Source organism: Girardinichthys multiradiatus, chromosome 21, assembly GCF_021462225.1.
Source record: "Girardinichthys multiradiatus isolate DD_20200921_A chromosome 21, DD_fGirMul_XY1, whole genome shotgun sequence".
Classification (NCBI taxonomy): Eukaryota; Metazoa; Chordata; class Actinopteri; order Cyprinodontiformes; family Goodeidae; genus Girardinichthys; species Girardinichthys multiradiatus.
Window position 1 is genome coordinate 27947732 of NC_061813.1, and position 20014 is coordinate 27967745.

At 40.9% G+C, this 20014-nt stretch overlaps 1 protein-coding gene across 2 annotated transcripts in view; it reads right to left on the reverse strand.

Annotated features, from left to right (window-relative positions):
• lmbr1 (limb development membrane protein 1) overlaps positions 1–18386 on the reverse strand; it is a 51084-nt gene extending 32698 nt beyond the window's left edge. Inside the window, exons 1-5 of one of the 2 annotated variants that reach the window (XM_047349777.1) lie at positions 18171–18386; positions 11512–11584; positions 10054–10093; positions 9195–9334; positions 8262–8365 (exon numbers count right to left, since the gene is read on the reverse strand). In XM_047349777.1, the coding sequence (XP_047205733.1) occupies positions 8262–8365; positions 9195–9334; positions 10054–10093; positions 11512–11584; positions 18171–18233 (420 nt within the window). In that variant the 5' untranslated portion in view covers positions 18234–18386. The remainder of the gene's footprint in view (positions 1–8261; positions 8366–9194; positions 9335–10053; positions 10094–11511; positions 11585–18170) is intronic. The other variant, XM_047349776.1, reaches the window with a different exon arrangement.
• Positions 18387–20014: the final 1628 nt, after the last annotated feature.

Below are 20014 nucleotides of genomic sequence, written 5' to 3' on the forward strand. Positions count from 1 at the left end.
AATGTTCCCATCTCTGTAGCTCCTCCAAAGTTACCTAGAGCCTTTCGACTGCTGCTCTGATTCGTGCTCTCCGCAAACTGTCGGCTTAAATGAATGGCCATATCTTGGCAGGTTACGAGTTGTGACATCATCTCTCCATTTTAAGATGATGGATCTGATGGATCTAACAATGCTCTGTGAAGTGTTGAAAGCTTGGGATGTTGCTTTACATCCCAACTCTTCCTTAGACTTCTCCACAAATTCATCCTTGACCTCTCTGCTGTGTTCCTTGGTCGACATGATGCAGTTTGCTCACTAATGTTTTCCAAAAAACCTCTTAGGCCTTCACAGAATAGCTGGATTACAATATAGGTGACTTCTGAAGGAAACTGGTAGCACTAGATTTTATTTAGGGGTATGAGGGTGAAGGGGTCTAAATACAGATCAAAGCTACACTTTATATTTTTACTCTAAATAATTGTTGGAACCTTTGTATGATTTTCCTTCAACCTTCTAATTCTGTTGCACTTTGTGTTGGTCTATCACATAAAATCCCAGTGAAACACATTGAAGTTGGTGGTTGTAATAAAGCCAAGTTTAAAAAGGTCAAGGGATATGCATACGTTTGCAAATGACTATATCTGATCAAATGTCTACACATGTACCGAGTCTCTATTAACGACCATAATAGTAAGATAAGAATGAAGACTTTTTCACATTGGTGTAAATCCCCTGCAGCATCCCTTTGCTATTATTGAGCAATTACATGCCAATCACCTCCCCTTATTTCTGGAAAAGCCTCAGTCAGGGTAGAATTTTCTAGCACAACCACGAAGATAATGGGCAGAGACCAGAGTGCCACAGTGTGGCTAACACGAACACTGCGGCTGTTTTACAGGTAACTGGGGAGGCACATAGGAGAACCTTTAAAACACATCAACACTGTTTGCATATTTTTATTGTGCAAATAAACAACCCGAAATCCGTGAATTTATGCAGATGAACAATGTAGCTACAGAATTTAACTAACATTAACTTTACTCACCGTCTTGTTCAACAAACTCTTGCATCCTTTGCTAATGTAGCATCTCAAAGCCACATTCACAGACACTCATTATTAGAGGAGAAGGGGGAAAAAAGAAGAATGATGAGAAATAACAAGGGAACAACATAGGAAGACTGGGTAAGGAGAGGAGTCAACATCTGAGCAAATCTCATTCCCCAGAGTTATAAGAGGTGAGAGAGAGGAATGCTTTCAGGGACCTTAACCACGTCCCACACGTGCACTCTTAAGGATGCATCAGAACACGCAGAACCCACAGGCAGGACATGTGTCCAGTCAAGCACACCAGTCCACCTTAAAAAGCTGCCCATGCCACACTGAAGGTATATTCCCCTCAGATAGGTCTCTCAATCATTTATAAGGCTCAAATCATTCCACATTCACATCATTTAGGGCAAAAGCAGAACTCATCACCTCCTTTACTGTCATCTACAATCTACTGTATCAGACATAATTTCACTCAACACTCATCATTGGAGAAGAAAAATGGCCTTTGTTTCCAATCCCAAAAGACATAAGGATGAAAGTATGGTTTATAAAAAGAAGATGTCCAAAAAAGTCGACATCAATGATCTAAGATTTCATCTTGAAATGTTGAAGGCTGGGTAAAAAGAAAAAACACCCACGCCTTGGTATCCAGAGTGCCCGCTGAAAGTTTCTATTCTTGCTATTCTAAATGTGTAACTACCTCTAAATATAGCCGTTCTAAAATATTCAGCATTCCCTGATCCTCACACCGACATCCAGTGAGGGGCTGGATGACTGCAGATTTGCTTATAAAAGACTGGAGAAATTTCCAAGAAATTTGTGTGTGGTGGCCAGAGCGAAAACTCAAAGCATCGTTAAAAGAGATCTGACATAAAATTTTCCACATTTTGTCACATTGCAACCACAAACCTAAATGCATTTATTTTATGTTATAGTTTGTGTCACAGATCAACACAAAGTAGCATGCATTTGCAAAGTGTTGGAAAAGCTCCCTACGTTTTTAGAAAATCCTCTGCAAAACACAACAAAAAATAAACAATAAAACTTAAAACATGTGACATGCTTTTGCATTCAGCCCTCTTTATCTGATGCTCCTAAATACAATGCAGAGCAACTAACTGTCTTCAGAAGTTACCTAATTAGTAAATGGAAATTTAGTCCTGGAGGTTTGTTGGAGAACATTTGTGGACAAACAGCATCATAAAGTCTATACAAAAGTGACAAGAGTGTGCCACAACCGCAATCCTACAGAGACATGGCTGTCCACCTCAACGTTCAAGGCAGCTAATGAGAGTTTTAATTAAAGAAGCAAGGAGGTCCATGGTAACTCTGGAAGAGCTGCGAGATCCATGGCTCATGTGGAGTGCTTAACTGTTAGTAGTGCACTCCACAAATCTGAACCTTATGTAATAGAGCCAAGACGAAGGCCATTCCCAAAAGAAAGCCATAATAAGACCTATTTGTGGCTGCCATGACAGAGCAAACATTTGGAAGATGGTGCTCTAAAGGCCGACATGCCAAACACTATGTGTGGCGGAAAACTAACCCTTGGACAATGACCCTAAACGCAGACAGAGCAAGAGGCCAGGCCTAAATCCTACTGAGAAGCTGTGCCAAGACTTCAAAATCAATGTTGTTAGGAGCTCTTCATCCAATCTGACTGAAGCTGAACTGTTCTGCAATGAAGAATGTGGAAAACTCTCCGTCTTCAGATGTGCAAAGCTGGTTGAGACACACCCCAAAAAGACTTGAAGCTCTAATCGCAGAGAAAGCTGGCCTGAAAGCTCATGTGCGCCGCTGTCTGCATTTATATTGCAACACGATCTGAAAACCACGCATCTTTTCTTTCTCCTTCTCATCATGAACTTCTTTGTGTGTCTCTGTCACATAAAACCTTAAAAGATTTTATTATGGCAAAATATGAAGAGGTTAAAGAGGTATGCAATTAGGAAGCCCCTGTACGTGAATTTTATCCAATTTCTGTGAAATACCACTAGACATAAAAAGATGTAAATCATTCTCCAAATGCATAGACTTAATTGAAGCCAAGAGCCATAGACTTAATTGAACTGGAAACTGTTCACAAGGTTTCAATGTAGCCTGTGCACCAGACATCCACAGTACTTAATGCTTATAGCAAGTGCCTCTAAAAGCTAAATGCAGACAAGTATACGAGATGTTTGCCAAGTTGCGTAGCTGCACTAAAGCTGCAGAAGTGTGAAAAAGGAAGAGGGTTCAACAGGAGCTTCCTCACTGCTGCAATCAATCTTTAGCAGGTCAGCAGGTGGTGGCAGAGATCATCCAGTGCACCATCTCTCTGCTGACTGTCAGGTAGGCGTGCAACAAGGGCCAAGAGTGTAAAAAGTGCAGTAGGGGGCAGGGCCCTTTTCACGTCATGCCAGATGCTCGGGGACCTTATTAGCGTATCCTTCAACCAGTCAGCAGCAGTGCAATGACCGTGTCAAAGACAGAAAGCAGAAAAGAAAGACATTCCCCTGTAAACCTGCTCTGTACACTTCTAAAGACTGTTTAGGCTTCTTAATGAAGCACCAATGACATCTGAGACTGGAAATTGGACAATATTGAAGCCAAATCTTACAAATCAAAACGTATAGGGGCAACACCCTGAAAATAACTGGTTGGATTCCAACACAGATGATTGAATTCATTTGAATTTAGTCTAAAAACTAAAGCATTTACATGAAAGAAGAAGCAACAATTCTTTCTCATGTTCATAAAGTCTGTTTCTCAGTCATAAATGAACAAATGCTTCCTCAATTATTTTTTATACCCAGCAGCTAAAGCCATAAACTACTTTTCCATCTCTGCCCAAATGATTGATATCTTTCTCTGAGCAAAAACAGCCTGGAATTTGGTCAAGAATAAGTTAAGTTCCAGTCACAACATTTCACTTCAGTTTGAAAAAAATCAGTCATGAAAGGACAGGAAAATCTTGTTTGTCCTTTTTAAAATTCCCCCGCTCAGGCTAATATGTTGCTGTGGTAACCAACATTGTAATGGGCAGCTTTAGGGAGACACCGTGACCTTAAAGGAAGGTATGTAAACACCACTATATTCTCTGGCTGGGCCTGTCTAGAAAGAAGGCCTGGGAAAAATGTCTCCATGCGCAGGAGATTTGAAATAAATATCCAGGCCCCCATTGTGGAACTCCAACAAAGAGGAGTATCTTAGTAACACCAAACAGGGTTTGCTCAGCGAGACGACACATACGCCCCTCCACCCCCTCTCCACAATAAACACACTTCTCATCATCGGCGGGTTAGGGCTTAGGATGAGATTGATGAGGAGTTTCTTTAACTACCAGATGAAACCTGTTGGCCCTTTGCTGGGTCAGTCGTGAGGTCAGACTCGTTCCAACTCGTTTCAGGATCAAAAAGATTTGAATACAGGTCGGGACTAAAAGACCATACAACACATAGCATGATTGCAGTTGTTTCTATCAATCTGGACTTAAAATGATAATAATTAGTAGCTAAAACTGAGGCAAAAAATAGAAACTCTTTTTGCTTCAGTACTAAAAATTGATTAAGGTTGTCTTTATCAAAACGTTTTTTTAACATAAAAATAGCTTCAAACTACCACAGGTTCCCTTTAGTTGATTGAAGTCGCTTAGACGGCTGAAGAAGACATCTTCACAGTCTTTAGGAGGACATGCAGATTAATTCACTAAGTTGTTTTTACAATGGCACCTAATAATAATAATAATTAAGAAGAAGAAGAAGGAGAAGAAGAAGTAGAAGAAGAAGAAGAGGATAACTATTATAAATAGAACCGTAAGTTGAGGTTTATAAACTCTAATAAGTAATACTAACAGCTAACACCACAACAACCCTTGGCGCCAAAAGTAATACAGGTCTTAAGCAAAAATCTGAGAACACGGCCGTAAAGTGGGAGACATTTTACAGCAGCAACTAAAGTTAGATCATAACTTCTGACATCACAACCCTTAGTCCCCCCTGATTCATCCACAATTTGGACAATTTGTTTAACTGTTAATCATTCGGGGTGACAGACATTAAAAAAGAAAAAAACATTGACATTTCCATCCTTATTCCGTTGGCGTCTTTTAGTACATCGTCAAAGGTAAACACAGCCACATGAAAAGGCTGACTTATAGCGTTAGCGGTAAGGTTCATCATTCACTTCATTTCCGCAGTCAAAGAGACCTTGCGGGGCTACAACATAAGCCCAGGAGGTTAAAATGCCACATAAAACCTTATTACATCTTGGTCTAATGCTATTATTGGATGAAAGGATAATATCACATTATAAAAACGTAGATCTGTGTTTTACGTCCTTCTTGCTGTCGGAGACATTATTTCCTTTACAGGCGGCTCAGTTTTTGGGGGAAGCTCGGGTGTCGCCGCCGCCCCCCCACCAAACACAATATATATCTAAAAGTGAAGCTCAACATTGAACAGTGCTTCCTCTGAACAGATTTATGGAAGCTATGCTGCAAGACATTGTTGGTTAAAAGTGAATACAGTGACTTGTGCCTCAAACTGTTTCCACACCACAAATTTCAATATAGTTTATCAGGATTTCTTTTACATAAGCCCAATACAAAGGAGCCATAACTGTGATGTGGATGGAAAATTATGCATGGTTTTCAAGATTTTTTTTTAAATCAATAAAAATGTGTTTACCCCTCCTGAGTCAATACTTGCAGTTACAATTACCGCTACAAGTCTTTTGGAGTAATCCTCTACCAGGCCTTGCACATTTAGAGACTAAACATTTTACCCGTTATCCTTTCCAAAATAGCTTAAGCTCACTAAGATTGGATGCATAGCTTCTGCAAACAGCATTTTTTATCCTTTTCTAGATTCTCAATTGAGTTTAGCTTTGGACTTTGACTAGGGCATTTTAGCATATAGGGTAATATTCCTGCTGATAGGTGAGCTCTACCCAGCTTCCCTGTCATTGCTGAAAAAAGGTATCCCCCCAGCTTGATTCTGCCACCACGTTTCAGGTATCGCATGATGTGTTCTGGGTATTATTTTTCTAACCCATATAACATTTTGAATGTTTTGGTCTCATTTGGCCAGAGTACTTTCTTCCACATTTTTCCCCTACACGGTTAGTGGCAAACTGCAGAAAATGACTTCCTATTGTTGCTTTTGTGCAACAGCTTTCTTTACGCCACTTTTCCATAGAGGCCGGATTTGTGTGGTGCATGACTAATAGTTGTCCCACAGGAGCTGTGGATCTCTGCAGCTCCTCCAGAGTTACCATGAGCCTATTGGCTGTTTCTCCAAATAATCCTCTTCCTGCTCAGTCTGTCAGTTCATATGGACAGCCGTGTCTTAGCGGGTTTGCAGTTGTGCCATACTTCCCAGTTTCAGATGATGGATTGAGATGTTTTGAATATTGTTTTATGACCTAATCATACTCTGAACTTCTCCACAACTTTTTCCCTGACCTGTCGCTGTGTGACTCGCTCTTCATTACAATGTTTGCTTGTAAAAGGGTTTAAAACCCACACATCATTTTCCTTCCACTTGAGCCTCACAATTATGCAATAGAATACCTATAAAGTACATTAAGGGTTGTGGCTGTTCTGTGATGGTAAAAAGTAAAAGTGTTCAAGGTGTATTATTACATCTTAAAAGGCACTATATTGCTATGTTAGACCAATCTGCCAGATGCCATACCTCACCATGCAATTTATTTGAGCCTAGTGTTTTTCTTTTGCTCTAGATTACTTAAATTCTGGAGTAATTTCTTTTTATCTAAGATCTTAGGGTCTTGGATATAATTAGAGCCCTTCGTTGCTATATTAATTGTTTCCCTCAAGAAATCTTCCATGAAGTAGGAAATACTTTCTCTTGAAACCCTGTCGACTAGACATCACATCCCACTCCTGTGAAAGTCACCCAACCCAAACAGGCTAAAACAACTGTTTGGGATGTAACTCTGATGGTCTAGGGATGCCATGTTGTTGCTAGATGTGAAAAAGAAATCTTGACAGTTAAAGGTTGTCCTGCCAAGTTCTCGTTCAAATGGAATTTCTTGGAATACTTAGCCTTTACCAACAAGGTGTATGGATTAAACAGCTATAGATAAATTAATATTAATTCCATTATTCGTGTGCCTTTTTCATGTTATATTTCATTTCCTTAACCTGCTCTTTTCTACACGTTATGATTTTATTATGATCTTCCACTTGTTTACTTATTTATTTACTTGTTGGAAAACACTACATATTAGTGTGAAATACGTATGAACTTGTTCCCTCTCAAAACCAAAAAGAAATTAACTTAAAATTAAAAAGAACAAAAATAAGAATATCCTGCTTCCTATGCATCAGGACCTGCTGTCCACATAAGAAATCCAACCAAAACAATTAGTGGCCTGCCTACACACTACTGTATGGACTGGTTTTTATGTGCTTTGGTTAGAAGGGACATAAACCAGAGAGGTTTCAAACTGTGACACAGGATAGAGGTGTATTAAATGTAAATCTTTCCCTTTCCTTTCTGCAAGGCTCTATTGTCCTGTCATGTTGCTGCCACTTTATGGACTTCTGGGACACGAGCACCCAGCCTTCTCCTAGGGGTACGGTTTGGGGGTGGGTGGGGGGTGTTGGTGGGAGGGGGGGAGGGGGGGGGGAGGGGTTGTAATCAATTAAATGAGGAAGTTCGCTGAGCCTTACAACTCGATTATTAGCCTGTGCTTTTGAAGTTTTATTTCCAGGGGGGGCTGGGGAGGGGGTGACAAGGAATCAGGCTTTAAATCAGTGGGGCCGATGCAGCAGTGTTGAAGCGTTTGCAGCCTATGGCCTTATTGAAAGGGTTTGTCAGGATGTGGCACTGAGCGAAGACCAGATTCAGACTTTCATGGTTAATGAGCTTTCTGCTGTGGCAGTTACAGTGGCCTGTCTGAGTCAAGCAGAGGGCACGGGCTACGCACCTGCTGCTGCTGGCTGTTGTAAGAAAATCTCCTGCATGGGGAGTTCTGTGTTCTCATAATTCAATATCAATTAAGAGAAAACCCTTTCCAGGACAGATGCCTTATAAATACACTCATGTTCAATAAAAAACGTAAGACTGTACAGTGTTCTGATTATGTAAGAATATTTAAGGATGTTTAAATTTGCTTCCAATGGTAAGGTTCACAGATGTTCTAAAAAATATTGTGTGTCATCTGTTTTCTAGAACAAGGTTAGGGGAAAAGAAATATAGAATGGAGACCTTGGAATGACTTGTACCTTTTTTGATCCAGCAAATCCCTCAGATTCCAAAAAGAAGTAGGCAAAAGGCATCAGGACAAAGAGACAAAGGTTGGAGAACAGCGACACCAGGTTCCACAGACCTACAGGAACCACACATTCCATTAGCAGCACATACAAAGGAACAATTCCCAGTTTACTACTTGAGCTTTTAGAGATACCATGTGGTGGTTTCCCTCGTTCTTGCTAAAGGAGTGTGCCAGTTAATAAAAACAGGTTTTATCAAACAGCGTCAGCTTTTAAATTATGGACTTTACTGCCACCCAGTGGTTTTTATGTAACCCAGCTGCCCTTAAAAACAACCCTGGAGTGTGGTGAATCTGCCTAAGATTATTGGAGCTTTCCAGAGTTCCTACACATGTTTAATTTCAAAGCTCAATACGTTTCCAGGCTCCAGATTTCTTGGTAAATTTTCAGTACATTTTTAAAACGAAATATGAGTGAAATTTAAATGTACACCAACTGTTTCTACAGTAGTCATCTTTTAAAAAAGTGAAGTATAATAAAAAAACGACTTTAAGTAGTAAAGACAAGAATAAAATTCTTCTCTGCCGATTTTCTAATGAATTTATGGTCTAAGAAACTAGTATTGTTTTCACAAAAAATAAAATAACTAAAAGATATAACACATTATTTTTACTATAATTTTATATAGAAAACAATTTCGATAAATTAGTAATAAATAGAAATCATAAAATTGTGAATGCTCGTTCAATGAGGGCGATCGAGTCAAGTTTATTTATATAGCGCTTTTCAGTAACAAGGCACTCAAAGCCTGGTATAAAAACAGAAAACAATCACGTATTATTTAAGATTTTATTCTCAACTCACATGATCATATAAAGGGCAGGAACTGGGCCAAAAATAAATTCAGAGAAAGAAACAGATCCATGAACAATGTGAAGTACTGACCATGGATGAGGGAGCCATTGAGCCACTGAATATAGTAGTTTCTGGGGAAGGAGAGGAGGATCTCGTTGCTAATAATGGAGAAAGGCAGCAGGAAGACGGCACCACCGGACACCGCCAGTGTGAAGGTGCACAAGTATAATCTATAAATTAAACCAAGACACACACACACACACACACACACACACACACACACACACACACACAGATACACACAAAAACCATTTCAGGTAAAAACAAACACATTCTCAATCCAAACAAGAATCATTTACACCTTTTCAATGAGCTACAACAACATTTAATTTCCCTTTGGGATTAATAAAGTATTTTTGAAATTGAATTTGAATTCAAACAAGATAAAAATGGACATTTTTGCTTGGTGGTATGACAGAAAGTCAATTTAATGGGAAAAATGTAATATAACTGATAAAAGAACAACTAGCTTATAGCCTGTAAAATCAGACGTGATTATGAAGATTCAGAGTCAGTAGCTGTGCAGATGGGGTCATGGGGCAAAACCCCTCGGTACCGTTTCCTACAGCTGAACTGAGAAGAGATGAATTATGGTTACAGACGTTCTCCTACCTGTGGGATGTATAACTCTAAACAGTTATACATAAGTCTTCTGAATTCTGTACTTTTGGTATTTGTAATAATATATATAAATATCTGATGTTAATCTTTTATACCCACATTCTAACATCAGCAAACTAATATTCTTTTCATTTCATTTCTTATAAGTGAATTCTGTGAACTTAGTTTCTCTTTCTGACAAGTAGTTGGCCAGTGAAATGAAGAAGTTGTAAAAGTTCTTGGTGAAAACTAATAAACCTCAAAGACGAGTGAGATCAGCAACACCTACGATATCCTGTTGACAACAGCATCTTCATCCTCATGATCGTCTGGAAAGTAAACAAAAACACTTCAGTCATAGCGTCTGACATTATAGGCCAGAATGTTTTTTTAAAAGAAATAATTTATTTTAAAAGCAAACCCAACACCAGAATAAATTGCTGAGTTTTAAACCAAACAAAGGTTGAGATCAAATTTAGGGTGTTTCAAGGCAGATTACAGAAACGGTATCATACTGTAGCATCTGCTTTAAATATGCCCCTGTCTGTGAACAAACAGCTGAATAGCAGTTATTTCTATAAGCCAAAAATATAGTGGAGACAAACTGTGAACAAACCTTTGTTAAAACATCAGTTTTTATTAAAAAAATAAATAAAACCATAAGCAAGCTTCATCTTGGCTTGGTAATATTTGACCGTTATGCCTTCCAAAACTCTCTTGTCCTCAGCCCTCTTCAGGTGACCTTACAGACTTTCCACCAACTTTGGTTTTAAAAGACAATAATCCTTTTTAATCTTTCTAGCAGACAAATTAACATTTTGGGTCAGAACTGGCTGGTATTAGGCATCAAAATTCCATCCGTCTTGAAATAAATCTCTAATATTTTCCTCCACATTTTGATAACCGCCTCCTCTGGCTGCCATGATATTTTTTAATGCTGTAAAAACATTGGACTCTCCTCCTGATGCACACTTTTTAATAATAATAAAATATTTCTGCCATCTCTGGCTCTAGCTAAAGAATTCGAACGAGCATAAAAGCGAAGAAGATCCTACATTACATCAGATAAGCTTCATTATACTTGATGGCAGATGTGAACTTAGGGAGTCCGAATGCTGAAATTAATTTACATGTTGCTTGAAAAAGGCTTATTTAGTCTTATTTGTTAAATCACAGAAACCTAGCATTAAATATGCACTTTAGTGTTAAATTACAATAAACTTGCACACTTTGGGAGTAGAAAGATAAAATATATATTTTCTATCTAAAAGAGAGAAAGCCTAAGAGACCTAGACACTTTGTCCTGGGAAAGAGAGGTTCACTTCATAATGCGTTAACCAACAATGTCAAAGAACTTGCTAAAACTTAAGACTTTTCTTCACTGGTCACTAATCAATACAGCGAAGGGATTATCAGCATTTAGAAAGAATTTTAATTGTGAACAAATGTCTTTACGTTACAAGCAGCCAAAGCCCTAAACAATTAAGGGTGGATAGAGTTCATGTTGACAAAGAGCTAAGGCTGACAGATGACACTGTAAAAATGGGTGTAGTCTGTTCTACATACTCCTGAAGGTTTTATATTAATGACTATTTTAATCTGAATCTGGGTTGTGCCTCAGAGTAAACAAGGCTCTCCCCAAATCTTCATGATCCTCGGTGTTCCTGTAGTTGATGCACAAAGAAAACTTTTCCAAAAGGTACAGTCTGATGTGTTGCGGCAGAGAACATGCTTTAAATAGACTTACCACTTTTCCTTTTGTATCTGGTTATAATGCAGTAGGACACAATGTAGAGGACGGCAAACAGCAGGAAGCATATCTGAAAGTAACAAAGAAAGAACCCTTAAAGATGCAGAAAATGAAATGTAATGCAGAACAATAAAATTTTGAAACATTGCAGAGATAAAAAAGCTTTGCAAATTTGCAAAGCTTAAATGTATAACTTGTTATTTTTGCGTCTCGGAAGAAGAACGGATGTGACATTCTGACTTTTATGAATTGTGCTGCTGCTCCAGGTGGTTAAAATTAATTTTTCCAAGCAATTTATCCAAAATATCCATACATCCAAGCATCCATCCATCCATTCTCTACACCCACTTCTTCTTGTAGGGTCGCGGTGCGGGTTACTGGTACCTATCACCCATGGGGTACACCCTGGGCATGCCACTAGTCCATCACAGGGACAAACAGGACAAATAACCAGATACCCCGGAGAGAACCCATGTAAGAACCAGGTCTCGGAATAATAATAAATAAAACATTACAAAGTTATAAAGTTATTATACATTTCACAGTTAGCAAGACCAGAAAAACTACAACATAAAACAAATGTTAGACTTGATAATGTGCACCAATTTAATGGCACCACAGCTTCATTTTGACAAGAGAAGACAACTAATTCACTTTAAAATGCTTATCAGAGTTAAAGATTATTACCTATTTGGCTTTTAGAAGAGTGAGTTTACACTATTTAATCACCAATAAAAATGCTTTACTGTTGAATTACTCAATATGACCCATTTATAGTATATTCATCATAAGCGATTTCAAACTACGTTATGTTTTTCCTGGTCTAATAGAACAAATCAAATAACGTCAGGCTGAAAACTAGCTGCATAGTTTTACAGAAAGATCATATAGCGCATTCCTTTATCCGACTGGGACACCAATCAGGATGTAACTAATATTAGAAGCTCTCATTTCAGCACTTTGCGCACTGTCAACACTGCCCAAATCATTCTGGTTAAACGATTATTCAGCCATACATTTCAGAAAATGTGTTATATGAAAGCTTTGGAAAAACTGTTTATCCGTCACATGCTGTCACCTTGCCATTGGAAAAGCATTTATGTATTTAAAGCTAGGGGCTTTTTGCTAACACTGGCTGACGTCAAGAGATGTCTACTACAGGTCAAGCCCAGAAAAAAAAAAACAGAATCAGGTGCAGAGTGCTGATAAACCAGCTCACAAGAGAAACAGAAAGACACAGACTGACAAAAGATAAGAGCAAGTTCTAAGCATACCAGCCAACACTCACATCTAGTTCACACCCTGTTTCCTCCTCAGTAAATTACACACTAAGCTAAAGAAAATGGCATGCAGTATCTTCCTTGTTGCAAGCAGCACAAACGTCTCTAACTCTATTATTGATAGTACTTCATGCTTTTATAATACAGAAGGTTAAACTGGAAAGGAAGGACAGGAGTGTTTCTGCCTTCTAAAGGCTTGAGTAAAATGATAAGTCAATTAAACATGCACTGAAGATTAAGAATAAAAATAAGCAACATTGGGTCATTCTGAGAAGAGCTGCATGGTGTTTTCCTGTCCTCGACGTGTACATTTCAAAAACTAAGATGCTCAGGGTTTGGGGAAGAAAATGTCGGTCAGTTGCAATCATTATCGTTATTGCAGTACTCCACAATATTAGAGATGCACCGATATGGATGTCCAATATTATTATTGCCGATAACTGATATTCTCTATATTTTCCTACCGTGAACAAATTGACCACAGCGCTGACATTGCTTCAGTTAAACATCCCACAATGAAATACCACATGGCTACACATCAATTAGTTGCTCACCCTCTGGTCACAGTCTTGTTAATTTTATTTTTAACCTAACCAAGAGTAGCCCAGACTGCAAAATTAGCACAGGCGACATCAAACATCCTTGTGCAAATCCATCCATCAGCTGACTCACAGAAACACTCCTGCTAAACGATACACTTACTTCACAGCGTGGTGTAAGGTTAGACATGTGGGATATTAAGAAGCAAAGACGCTTGGGACAACATGTACAAGCCAAAGTTGAAATGTTGAGCCTGCTTGTTGCTGAGACATTTAATAGGTAGAAAAATTATGAACTTACCCAGAGTTCTCTTAATTAGTGTTACTGACTCTGTAACAACATTAAACTGCCTAAAAACAACAGTGCAGGAAGAGGTACATCTCCATGGCAATTGGAAATCGCGTAATAATATTACTGATAATCACTACGCGGATATTAATTGCACTGTATTAACCGACATTTACCACACAGATGCATTTTTATTTCCAGCATCACTACGTCGTCTCTGCTTTCTCTTAAGTATATTATCTTGGTGAGTAAGATCAATCAGGTGTGGCATTAAGGACGGTGAACGACTCTTCCAAATGACTGAATACATCATTGGCATGCAGAACATGAACGCATGGCAATTATTGCATCTAAGCAATTGTGATATTGCAGACACTGAAATTTTGATTATGAGTCTGAGTCAATATAAAGTGTAGCTCTAGAAAGAGACATTATAAAGAGAAAAACAATTAGCATGATCAGCTATCCCCATCCACATGCAATATCAAGTACAGTCATCATCCAAAGCTAAACAAATGAGTCATATAAATATAATATCTCGGTATTTCTCAAAGTTTGTGCCGAGATGGCGCCGCAGATGGTCGCCTCGGCGTGTTGGTGCGCATTGTTTTGTTTTGTTTTTTGCTTTAAAACGGTCTTCTGTGATGGTACCCGGAGCTCTCTCACCAGAGAAGAACTCATGAACATCAGGGCTACTACACCAGAGGAGTTATTTCCAACATTTCTACCTACTGCTCTGGAATGTTTGGACATTCTGGTCAAAGGTGCGCTCACCTTTGTTCACGCGGTGAAACGCCGGAAGAGAGGGAAACGGGCTGGGCTGCTGGTACGTCTTCGCCAGCGTGGACTACGAACACCGTTACCTGGAATATTTCTCTCTAACGTGCGCTCACTTCCCAACAAAATGGAGGAACTACAACTGTTGTTGGGGAAAAACAGGGACTTTTATTCATCGGCAGTTTTGTGCTTCACGGAGACGTGGCTGTGTGGATTAATACCGGACTCTGCGCTGCAGCTGGCAGGATTCCAGCTCTACAGAGCGGACAGAGACACGGAACTCTCCGGCAAAGCGAAAGGTGGAGGAATCTGTTTTTACCTCAACAGTGGTTGGTGCAACGACGTGACAGTGATTCAACAGCACTGTTCTCCAGACCTGGAAGCCTTCATCATAAACTGTAAGCCTTTCTATTCCCCCCGTGAGTTCGCTTCGTTCATCCTGGTCGGTGTTTACATCCCACCGCAAGCTAACGTGCAGGTCGCACAGCGCATGCTCGCCGACCAGATACTGAGTGTGGAGCGGACCAACCCGGACTCCTTAGTAATCGTCGCTGGTGACTTTAACAAAGGTAATCTGACCCACGAACTTCCCAAATACAGACAGTTTATAAAATGTCCGACCAGAGAGGACAACATTCTGGATCACTGTTACACCACCATCAGAGACGCTTATCACGCCGTCCCACGTGCTGCACTGGGCCAATCCGACCACATCATGGTCCACCTGATTCCTGCATACAGGCAGAAACTAAAGCTCTGCAAACCTGTTGTGAGGACGACAAGGAAGTGGAGCAGTGAGGCTGTGGAGAATCTCCAGGCGTGTTTAGGCTGTACAGACTGGGATGTGTTCAGGACTACTACCAACAGTCTGGACGAGTACACAGAGGCTGTGACTTCCTACATCAGCTTCTGTGAGGACAGCTGTGTACCATCATGCACCAGGGTGAGTTACAACAACGACAAACCCTGGTTCACAGCTAAACTCAGAAGGTTAAGACTGGATAAGGAAGAGGCCTTCAGGAGTGGGGACAAAGACATATACAGAGAGGCTAAGTACAAGTTTGGCAAGGCAGTGAAAGAGGCCAAACGACTGTACTCTGAGAAGCTCCAAATCCAGTTCTCAGCCAACGACTCTGCGTCTGTCTGGAAAGGGCTCAAGCAAATCACCAACTACAAGCCGAAAGCCCCCCACTCCATCAACGACCGACGCCTCGCCAACGACCTGAACGAGTTCTACTGCCGCTTTGAAAGACAAAGGGACAGTCCTGCAACCATCTCCCACGACGCCCCCCAACAGCTGCAGCCACAATCCACCACCCCCACCTCCCCAACCTCAAGAGGGGCCTTGGCACCTCCAACCCCCACCAGCCCCCTACCCACGCCGAGGACGGCTCTTTCCATCCAGGAGAGGGACGTCAACAAACTCTTCAGGAGACAGAACCCCCGGAAAGCTGCTGGTCCGGATTCTGTCTCACCAGCCAGCCTGAAGCACTGCGCTGATCAGCTGTCTCCAGTCTTCACAGACATTTTTAACACCTCACTGGAGACATGTCATGTGCCAGCCTGCTTCAAGTCCTCCACCATCGTCCCTGTTCCCAAGAAGCCAAGGACCACAGGGCTTAATGACTTCAGACCCGTCGCCCTGACCTCTGTGGTGATGAAGTCCTTTGAGCGCCTTGTGCTCTCACACCTAAAAGACATCACCGACCCCCTCCTGGACCCCCTGCAGTTTGCCTACAGAGCCAACAGGTCTGTAGATGATGCAGTCAACCTAGCCCTTCACTTCATCCTCCGGCACCTGGACTCCACAGGAACCTATGCCAGGATCCTGTTTGTGGATTTCAGCTCTGCCTTCAACACCATCGTCCCAGCTCTGCTCCAGGAGAAGCTCTCCCAGCTGAGTGTGCCCGACTCCACCTGCAGGTGGATCACTGACTTCCTGTCTGACAGGAAGCAGCGCGTGAGGCTGGGGAAGCACGTCTCTGACTCCCTGACCATCAGCACCGGTTCCCCCCAAGGCTGTGTTCTCTCTCCTCTGCTCTTCTCCCTGTACACCAACAGCTGCACCTCCAGTCACCAGTCTGTCAAGCTTCTGAAGTTTGCGGACGACACCACCCTGATCGGACTCATCTCTGATGGTGACGAGTCCGCGTACAGATGGGAAGTGGACCATCTGTTGGACTGGTGCAGCCAGAACAGCCTTGAGCTCAACGCTCTAAAGACAGTGGAGATGGTTGTGAACTTCAGGCAGAACCCAGCCCCACCTGCCCCCATCACCCTCTGTGACTCCACAATTGACACTGTGGAATCTTTCCGCTTCCTGGGAACCATCATCTCCCAGGATCTCAAGTGGGAGCCAAACATCAGCTCCCTCATCAAGAAAGCCCAGCAGAGGATGTTCTTCCTGCAGCAGCTGAAGAAATTCAACCTGCCAAAGACTATGATGGTGCACTTCTACACAGCCATCATTGAGTCCATCCTCACCTCCTCCATCACCATCTGGTACGCCGCTGCTACAGCCAAGGATAAGGGCAGGCTGCAGCGTGTCATTCGGTCTGCTGAGAAGGTGATTGGCTGCAGTCTACTGTCGCTCCAGGAACTGTACACCTCCAGGACCCTGAAGCGGGCAGGGAAGATTCTGGCTGATCCCTCCCACCCCGGTCACAGACTCTTTGAGACTCTCCCCTCTGGCAGGAGGCTGCGGTCCATCCGGACCAAAACCTCACGCCACAAGAACAGTTTTTTCCCATCTGCCACCAGCCTGGTTAACAAAGCCCGGAAACCACCCTGACATTCCCCCTTTCCCCCACACCCCCCCTTTTTTTGCTGACAGGACACCTGTAACCTGTAACTCTATGTGTTACATTAACGCTCAGCTTGGACTCCTGCTTACTTGCACTGCTTTACTTGCACAATGATCACCTGCACTGTTGTATTGCTCTTGCATCTTATACTGCTCTATATTTACTCTCACTCACTTAAAACTGTGCACTTATATTTATATTATATTGTAGATATGTTTGTACTGTTTAATTTGTACTGTATTGCACCGACTACACCAAAACAAATTCCTTGTATGTCCAAAAACGTACTTGGCAATAAAGCTTTTCTGATTCTGATTCTGATTCTATATGTTTGAAAAACGATGGACAAATTATGGAAACAATATATCATCGTTTGGAACAAACATAGTCTGTGTCAATAATGAGTTAAATTTCAACATATACCGATAGATGACACAGCTGCAGCATGAGAATATACAGAATAATGTATAACAAAAAACACTAAATCATTTGTGGAAAAATTAACTTAAGTTTATCAATTTGTAAGTTTAAATTAATTCTTGTGAGATTTACAATTATCTCTTTAGGGTTTTCTTATCTCAATTTTTGTTTATTTCCTTTTAGATTCATGGTGAATGGTGTTTTATTTTGTGCGAATAAATAACTACCAAAATCTAAAATAAGTATATATAGCATAAAAATCTAAAAAGCTATGAGAATAGTTCTCAGAAGTAACTTGCTTCGATGCGCTACCTAGCTAGCAACGGCTAACGTCAACTGAAGCTGTTTATCGCCTTCACCATGCGGTTAAAATTCAAACTAATTTAGAAAGTATTTATTTTTAAACTTGTAACATTAGAGAGAACACGTAAACGCGGTATCACCTTTTATAAATCCCCTTAAATCAATCTGACAGACTGGTAAAGCTATTGCTAGCCTCCACTGATGTGCTGTTAGAGGACGTTAGCCAACTAGCTCCGTCACTTACGATGTACTCTCGAACTTGGCTGTGAAAATTCTGCTCTCTGATGGTAACATCGTCTTCTTCCATTCTTCATATTGCAAATACAAAGATGCTACAGGTTCACTACATTCTAGCTTGCACAATTGGCAACAACAGCCACACAACTCCAGCTCATTCTCCACTGGGCGCAAACTGTTTTGACTGCTTGTCAAGCTGCTCCTTGGTAAGAAAAAAACGCCCCAAAATAAAGGACGTCATCTCCAAGCGACGAGCTTTTAAACGGCAAGTATTTTGGAACGTCATTACCGCCGCCTTATTGGAGAGGGAAACTTTTTAGAATCAGAATCAGAAAAGCTTTATTGCCAAGTACGTTTTTGGACATACAAGGAATTTGTTTTGGCGTAGTCGGTGCAATACAGTACAAATTAAACAGTATAAACATATCTACAATATAATATAAATATATGTGCACAGTTTTAAGTGAGTGAGAGTTAAATGTAGAGCAGTATTTGGTGCGAGAGTAGTACAACAGTGAAGGTGATCATTGTGCAAGTAAAGCAGTGCAAGTAAAGCAGGAGTCCATGCTGAGCGTTAATGTAACGCATAGAGTTGCGAGTTACAAGTGTCCTGTCAGCCAAAAACAAAAGGGGGAGGGAGAGTGTCAAGGTGGTTTCCGGGCTTTGTTAACCAGGCTGGTGGCAGATGGGAAAAAACTGTTCTTGTGGCGTGAGGTTTTGGTCCGGATGGACCGCAGCCTTCTGCCAGAGGGGAGAGTCCCAAAGAGTCTGTGACCGGGGTGGGAGGGATCAGCCAGAATCTTCCCTGCCCGCTTCAGGGTCCTGGAGGTGTACAGTTCCTGGAGCGACAGTAGACTGCAGCCAATCACCTTCTCAGCAGACCGAATGACACGCTGCAGCCTGCCCTTATCCTTGGCTGTAGCAGCGGCGTACCAGATGGTGATGGAGGAGGTGAGGATGGACTCAATGATGGCTGTGTAGAAGTGCACCATCATAGTCTTTGGCAGGTTTAATTTCTTCAGCTGCCGCAGGAAGAACATCCTCTGCTGGGCTTTCTTGATCAGGGAGCTGATGTTTGGCTCCCACTTGAGATCCTGGGAGTTGATGGTTCCCAGGAAGCGAAAAGATTCCACAGTGTCAATTGTGGAGTCACAGAGGGTGATGGGGCAGGTGGGGCTGAAGTCCATAACCATCTCCACTGTCTTTAGAGCATTGAGCTCAAGGTTGTTCTGGCTGCACCAGTCCAACAGATGGTTGGATTTTATTTATTTATTATTCTTTATTCATCAATTTTGACAGAAAATACAATTAAGAATATAACATAAGAAAACATATTGAAGATTTACAAAGATTAGAACATTTACAATGTAAAATAATACAATAAAAACATGAAAATGAAATAGTGAAACATGCAGTAGGTGCATTTCAGATATTTCCAACAAAATCTTTAACTGTAATGTCTTTATAGCTTTAAAATGTATTAAACCTTTCAAAGGTACATGGTGGATTTTTCAGTTCAGCTTTGAACTGAGGTTGGATTTCGTATTAGACCTCTTATATTTATAAATATGAGATTTTTAAAAATAGAATCAAAACGTTTAAAATAAAAGAATGAATTTTTGTTGAGACTTAATGAGGGAACTGTTCAGCATTTCAGCAAAGTGTCCTGGAGCTGTCCAGCCCTTTTCCCACTTTCATTGAAATATATTGTTTCTGACATAAAAGTTGTTTCAAATAAACAGCAATTAATGCAGCTATCCAGTGATAAGTGATACTGCAATTATTTATTTATTTTCAAAGGCCTTTAAAGAGTGGTGTAACAATAGCCAGTTAGAAATTAATGTACATGAA